This window comes from Tinamus guttatus, unplaced genomic scaffold, assembly GCF_059628265.1.
Source record: "Tinamus guttatus ecotype Peru unplaced genomic scaffold, ASM5962826v1 Tinamus_guttatus_pri_ptg001776l, whole genome shotgun sequence".
Classification (NCBI taxonomy): domain Eukaryota; kingdom Metazoa; phylum Chordata; class Aves; order Tinamiformes; family Tinamidae; genus Tinamus; species Tinamus guttatus.
This window is the reverse complement of record NW_028290310.1, coordinates 1-7,661: the sequence shown is the minus strand read 5'-3', so window position 1 is coordinate 7,661 and position 7,661 is coordinate 1. Positions and strand designations below refer to the sequence as shown.

General features: G+C 57.2%; 1 protein-coding gene across 1 annotated transcript; it reads left to right on the top strand.

Moving 5' to 3' along the window:
* Nucleotides 1-110: 110 nt before the first annotated feature.
* On the top strand, nt 111-5,459 carry TFPT (TCF3 fusion partner; the record flags this gene model as incomplete). The annotated part of the gene is given in 5 exon segments (XM_088539509.1): nt 111-191; nt 1,505-1,777; nt 4,622-4,690; nt 5,391-5,416; nt 5,419-5,459. Coding segments are annotated over 4 exon segments (405 nt in total), but the record flags the coding sequence as incomplete, so codon positions are not given.
* Nucleotides 5,460-7,661: the final 2,202 nt, after the last annotated feature.

Sequence of the window (7,661 nt, the reverse complement as noted above, 5' to 3'; positions counted from 1 at the left end):
CCTCAGTGAAGCCGCCTGGGTATTCTGCACCGACGTCACTTCCGCCCTCTCCGCCTGCCCTCGCCCAATCCACGCTCGCGGCGTCATCAGGCGGTTGGGGGCTATTGCGTCATCAGCGCGCGCCACCGCTCGCTGCGTAGAGACGGCGCTTGGGGAACGGCGGCGGCGCCGGCGGGTGACGTCATCGCCGGGTAGGTGGGGGGAAGGGGGTTAATGAGAGAAATTAATGAGTCTGGGGGGTAATTAATGGATTTTGGGGGGTAATTAATGGATTTTGGGGGGAATTAATAGACTTGGGGGGAATTAATGGGGCTAATGAGCGAGTTAATGGGTCTGAGGGGGTAATTAACGGGCTTGGGGGGGAATTAGTAAGGCTAATGAGGGGATTTAAGGGAGCTGGGGGGTAATTAATGGATCTGGGATGTAATTAATGGATCTGGAGTGAGAATTCATGGGCATAAAGAGAGAATTAGTGGCTTTTGGGGGGGAATTAGTAGGTTAATTAGAGAATTAATGAGTCTGGGGAGGAATTACCAGGTTTGGGGTGAAATTAATGGGGTTAATGAGGGGAATTAATGAGTGTGGGGGCCAATTAATGGATCTAGGGGAGAATTAATGGGGCTAATGAGGAGAATTAACGGGTTTGGGGGAAAATTAACGGATTTGGGGGGAATTAATGGGGCTAATGGGGGGAATTAATGGATCTTGGAGGGAATTAACGGATCTGGGGGGAATTAATGGGGTTAATGAGGGAATTAACGGATCTGGGGGGGAAATAATGGAGCTAATAAGGGGAATTAATAGATCTGGGGGGAATTAACAGGGCTAAGGGGGGGAATAAACAGATCTGGGGGGCAATTAAGGGACCTGGGGGGCAATTGATGGTTCTGGGGTGCAAATTAACATCCCTGGGTGGTAATTAACAGATCTGAGGGGGAATTAATGGGGCTAATGAGAGGAATTAATGGATCTGGGGGGGGGGAATTAATGGGATTAATGAGGGAATTAACAGATCTGGGGGGGAATTAATGAGGCTAATGGGGGGAATTAACGGGTGTAGGGGGGAATTAAGGGACCTGGGGGGCAATTGATGGTTCTGGGGGGCAAATTAACATCCCTGGGTAGTAATTAACAGATCTGGGGGGGAATTAAAGGGGCTGATGAGGGGAATTAATGGGTGTAGGGGCCAATTAATGGATCTAGGGGGGAATTAATGGGGCTAATGAGGGGAGCTAATGGGTCTAGGGGCCAATTAATGGGGCTAATGGGGGGAATTAATGGGGCTAATGGGGGGGAATTAATGGATCTGGGGGGAATTAACAGATCTGGGGGGCTATTGATGGTTCTGGGGGGCAAATTAACATCCCTGGGTGGTAATTAACAGCCCCAGGGGTGGGATTAATGAATCCAGGGGGAATTAACAGCCCTGGGGGGGGGATTGGAAGGTTTTGGGGGGCTGGGGACGGAGCGGGGGGGGTCATTTTCCCTGCACCCCCCCCCTTAGGGCCATGGCCGGAGTCGCGTTCGAGGAATTCTCGGCTCCGCCGGGCTCGGAGCTGGCGCTGCCGCCGCTGTTCGGAGGCCACATCCTGGAGAGCGAGCTGGACACCGAGGTGCCCTTCGAGGACGCGGAGGCGGCCGCCTGTAGCGCTACAGGTGGCGGGGACGGTGACGCGGCCGGGGACGAGGCCGGGCCGCGGCGGCTGCAGCAGCAGCGGGAGATGGAGAGGAGGAAGATGCAGGCGCTGGGGAGGCGCTGCCGGGAGATCGAGCAGGTCCGGGGCGGAAAATGGCGTTGGGGACCCCGAAAATGGGATTGGGGACACAAGAAATGGGATCAGGGCCCCCGAAAATGGGGTTGGGGATGCGAGAAATGGGGTTGGGGACCCCAAAATGGGTCGGGAAGACAAGAAATGGGATCAGGGACCCCGAAAATGGGGTCGGGGACGCGAGAAATGGGGTCGGGGACGCGAGAAATGGGGTTGGGGACCCCAAAAATGGGATTGGGGACCCCAAAAATGGGGATTTGGGACCGAGAAATGGGGTCGGGGACGCGAGAAATGGGATTGGGGACCCCAAAAATGGGAATTTGGGACCCAAAAATGGGTCGGGGACACAAGAAATGGGATCAGGGACCCCGAAAATGGGGTTGGGGACACGAGAAATGGGGTTGGGGACGTGAGAAATGGGGGTGGGGACCCCAAAAATGGGTCAGAGACACAAGAAATGGGATCAGGGACCCTGAAAATGGGGTCGGGGACCCCAGAAATGGGGATTTGGGACACGAGGAATGGGGTTGGGGACACAAGAAATGGGCATTTGGAACCCCAAAATGGGGATGAGGACATGAGAAATGGGGTCAGGGACCCCAAAACGGGGATGGGGACTTGGAAATGGGGATTTGGGACACTAGAAATGGGGTCGAGGACCCCGAAAATGGAGTCAGGGACGCGAGAAATGGGGTTGGGGACCCCAAAAATGGGGATTTAGGGCCCTGAAATGGGGCTGGGGACCTGAAAATGAGGTCAGGGACCCCAAAAATGGGGATTTGGGACACAAGAAATGGGGTCGGGGATGCCAGAAATAGGGATTTGGGAGCCAAAAATGGGGATGGGGACAAGAGAAATGGGGATGGGGACCCAAAGATTGATCAGGGACACAAAAAATGCGGATGGGGATGTAAGAAATGGGGTTGGGGACCCCGAAAATGGGGATTTGGGACCCAAAAATGGGTCGGGGACACAAGAAATGGGGTCAGGGACCCCGAAAATGGGGATTTGGGAGCCAGAAATGGGGTCGGGGACATGGGAAATGGGATATGGGAGCCAAAAATGGGGATGGGGACACAAGAAATGGGGATGGGGACCCAAAAATTGGGTCAGGGTCACGAAAAATGGGGATGGGGACCCCAAAAATGGGGATTTGGGACCCAGAAATGGGTCGGGGACATAAGAAATGGGATCACGGACCCCGAAAATGGGGTCGGGGACGCGAGAAATGGGGATTTGGGAGCCAAAAATGGGGCTGAGGATGCAAGAAATGGGGTCAGGGACCCCGAAAATGAGGATTTGAGAGCCAGAAATGGGGTCGGGGACATGGGAAATGGGGATGGGGACGCAGGAAAGGGGGTTCGGGACATGGGAAATGGGGATGGGGAGCCCAAAAATGGGGATTTGGGACCCAAAATGGGGTTGGGGACCCCCAAAATGGGGATGGGGACCCCCAAAATGGTGTCAGAGACATGAGAAATGGGGATGGGGACACGAGAAAATGGGGTTGGGAACCCTGAAAATGAGGTTGGGGACCTGAAAAACAGAGACAGCCGCCCAAAAATGGGGATAGGGACCTGAGAAATGAGGATTTGGGACCCAAAATTGGGGACGGGGACCCCAAAAATGGGGTGGGGGACGTGAGAAATGGTGATTTGGGACCGGAAAATGGGGATGGGGACCCTGAAATGGGGATTTGGGACCCCCAAAATGGGGTTGGGGACCCCAAAATGGGAATTTGGGACCCCAAAATGGGGTTGGGGACACGAGAAATGGGGTCAGGGACCCCAAAATGGGGATGGGGACCCGGAAATGGGGATTTGGGACACAAGAAATGGGGACAAGGACCCAAAAATCGTGTTGGGGATGTGAGAAATGGGGTCAGGGACCCTGAAAACGGGGATTTGGGACCCCAAAACGGGGATTTGGGACCCCAAAATGGGGATTTGGGACCCAAAAATGGGGTTGGGGATACAAGAAATGCGGTTGGGGACCCCAAAAATGGTGTCGGGGACATGGGAAATGGGGATTTGGGAGCCAAAAATGGGGATGGGGACCCCAAGAATGGGGTTGGGGACGTGAGAAAGGGGGATTAGGGACCCCAAAATGGGGATGGGGACACGAGAAATGGGGATTTGGGACCCCAAAATGGAGACGAGGACCCCCAAAATGGGTTTGGGGACCCAAAAATGGGTTTGGGACATGAGAAATGGGATCAGTGAGGTGAGAAACAGGAATAGTGACCCCAAAAATGGGGATTTGGGACCCAAAACTGGGGATGGGGATATGAAAAATGGAGATAGGCACCCAAAATGGGGATGGGGAGACGGGAAATGGGAGCTGGGGACCTGAAAATGGAGACAGGGACCCAAAAATGGGGATAGGGACATGAAAAATGAGGGTGGGAACCCCAAAAATGGGGATGGGGACAAGAGAAATGGGGATTGGGGACTCCAGAACTGGGGTAAAGACATGAAAAATGGGGACAGGGACCCAAAAATGGGAATAGAGACCCATAAAAGGGGGGTGGGAACCCCCCAAGTGGTGGCCACGCCCACCCAATAATGGCCACGCCCCCAGCACAAAGGTTCCCCCATTTGGCCACGCCCCCATGGACTGGCCACGCCCCTCCCTCCCATCGGCCCTTAGCCACGCCCCCGATCACGCCCCGTATGCCCCGCCCTCCTTGGGCCACGCCCCCATGTCTGACCCCACCCTTCCTGCTGCTCTGGCCCCTCCCATACCCCCTTTGGCCACGCCCCCATAGGGCCACACTCATTGCACCCCCCTTGGCCACACCTACACATTGCCCCGCCCCCTTGGCGCTGACCACGCCCCCTTTCCCCCAGGTGAACGGAGAAGGTTCTGAACCGGCTGCAGCAGGTGCAGAAGATCACGGCGGCGGCTACAGCAGAGCGGCGGTACTGGGGAGGGGTGACAACACCGCGACTACACCGCGACTACACCGGGACACCTCTGTTTGGGGAGACAGGCATTGCCATGGGGTGTATGGGGCTGTATGGGGGCCGGTAACACAACTAAACAGAGAAGTGTAGAGGGGTGGCAACACTGTTACTACACTGTGACTACACCGTGACGCATCCATGGGAACAAGGAGACACTGTCATGGGGTGTGTGGCGCTCTACTGTGCGATAACACCGTGAAGAAAAGGATACAGGAAATGACAACACTGTGACTACACCTTGTCTATACCATGACGTATCCATGGGGAGTTGAGGGACACGGCCATGGGGTGTGTGGGGCAGTATGGGGTGGTAAACACCCCCCAATAGGGGACTCCAGCGGTTGACAATGCCATGACTACACCGTGACTGTGCTGTGACTACACCATGACACCTCCGTGGTGCTGAGAGGTCCCTGCCACAGGGTGTATGGGGCAGAAACAGCAACAAACAGGGCGCTGTGGGGGGGGTGACAACGCCGTGACAGCGGGAACAACACTGCAACGCTGTGACAATGCTTTGACAACACCGCTACAGGGCAGCAACAACACTAAATAGGGGTGTTTGGGGGGTGGCGACATGGCGATGGGGCTGTGTGGGGGTAGCTACACCGTGTCTGGTACTGTAGGTACAGCCACTAATCCCCTTCTCCAACAGGTTTCTCATGAAAGTGCTGGACTCGTACGGGACGACTACAGGCAGAGCCACCTGACCATCGTGCTGGAGGTACCTCCGCCCTGCGGCAACACCCTGACAGCAACACCCCGCCGTGACAACACCCCCGCGCAACAACAACCCCCTCAACAGCGGCCCCCATTGAGAACACGTACCCCCCTGTAACACCACCACCACCACCCGCAAACAACAGTCCGCAACAACACCCTGCCGTGGCGACACCTCCCTACCGTAATACCCCCCCGCCCCAGCAGCAACACCCTTCCTGCAAGAACCCCCGCTGTGACAACACCCCTCCATGACAACACCCCCCCTGGAGCTACCCCCAGAATTACCCCTCCCCGGGACAACATTCCCATGCAACACCCCCCAACCTTCCCCCAACAACACCCCTGCCCAAAAACACCCCCTCAGCAACACCCCTCCCAACAACACCGTCACCAACACCCCACCTCAACAGCACCCCATCTCAGCAACACCCCACCTCAACATCTCTCCCCAACAACACCCCTCCCCAACACCAACACCCCACCTCAACAACACCCCACCTCAACAACACCCCACCTCAACAACACCCCACCTCAGCAACACCCCACCTCAACAACACCACCCCCAATGACACCCCTCCCCAATGACACCTTCCCCAACAAAACGCCCTCCCCAACAACACTCCACCCCAACAACACCCCTCCAAACAACACCCTAACCCCCTCCCCTCCCCCCAGGACGAGGGCGACGCCCCGGCAACACCGAGAACGAGCCGCCCCCTCCCCCCCCCCGCGGGGGGCTCCCCCCTCCGGCCCCGCCCCCACCAAGCGGCGCCGCCGGCCCCTCCCCCGCCGAGGGGGGGGGGCCGCCGGGGGGGGGGCCCTACCCCCCAACTGCCCCCCGGGGACTTCGACCCCCAGGTGAGTTTGGGGGGGGGGCAATAATATTGGGGGGGTAAATTATAAAGGGGGGTAAATGATGGGGGGGTAAATGATGGGGGGGTAAATTATAGGGGGGCAATAATGATCGGGGGATAAATTACAGGGGGGGTAAATTACAAGGGATAAATTATAGGGGGGCAATAATATTGGGGGGTAAATTATAAAGGGGGGTAAATGATGGGGGGTAAATGATGGGGGGGTAAATTATAGGGGGGCAATAATGATCGGGGGATAAATTACAGGGGGGGTAAATTACAAGGGTAAATTATAGGGGGGCAATAATATTGGGGGGTAAATTATAAAGGGGGGTAAATGATGGGGGGGTAAATTAATGGGGGGGTAAATTATAGGGGGGCAATAATGATCGGGGATAAATTACAGGGGGGTAAATTACAAGGGGTAAATTATAGGGGGGCAATAATATTGGGGGGGTAAATTACAAGGGGGGTAAATTACAACGGGTAAATTATAGGGGGGGGGATAAATTATGAGGGGGGGTAAATTATGGGGGGTTCCAGGTGCTGGGGGGGGGCACTTTTTTTGGGGGGGGTCCAAGAACTCCCGGGGGGGGGCAGGTTTTGAGGGGGGGAAGTTTAGGGGGGATCCAAGATTCTGGGGGGGGGGGAGAAGTTTTGGGGGGGGGGTCCCAGATTCCAAAGGGGGGGGGCACAAGTTTTGGGGGGGGTCCCAGGTGTTTGGGGGGGTCCCAGATTCTGGGGGGGGGGGAGAAATTTTGGGGGGGCTCCCAGATTCCGGGGGGGGGAAGAAGCTTTGGGGGGGATCCCAGATATTAGGGGGGGTCCCAGATTCCGAGGGGGGGGGACACAAATTTGGGGGAGGGTCCCAGGTATTTGGGGGGGGGTCTCAGATTCTGGGGGGGGAAGAAATTTTGGGGGGGCTCACAGATTCCGGGGGGGGGGAAGAAGCTTTGGGGGGGGGACTCAGATATTGGGGGGGGGGTCCCAGATTCCCGGGGGGGGGGGACAAGTTTTGGGGGGGGGGTCCCAGATTCTGGGGGGGGTCCCCAGGTATTTGGGGGGGGGTTCAGGTTGCCCCCCCCCCCGCAGCCGCAGGGGGATGAAGAGGAGGATGAAGAGGAAGAGGAGGAGGAAGAGGAGGAGGAAGAAGAGGAGGAGGAGGAAGAGGAGGGGGGGGGACCGCCCCCCCCGTGGCCCCCCCGCGGCCCCCCCGGGCCCTTTGAGTGAGGGGGGGGCGCAGAGACCCCCCCCCAAATGGAGACAGTGGGGGGGGGGGGGACCCCACCATGGGGACCCCCCCCAAAGGGACCCCCCCATATCGAGGGGACCCCCCCCACACACGAAGG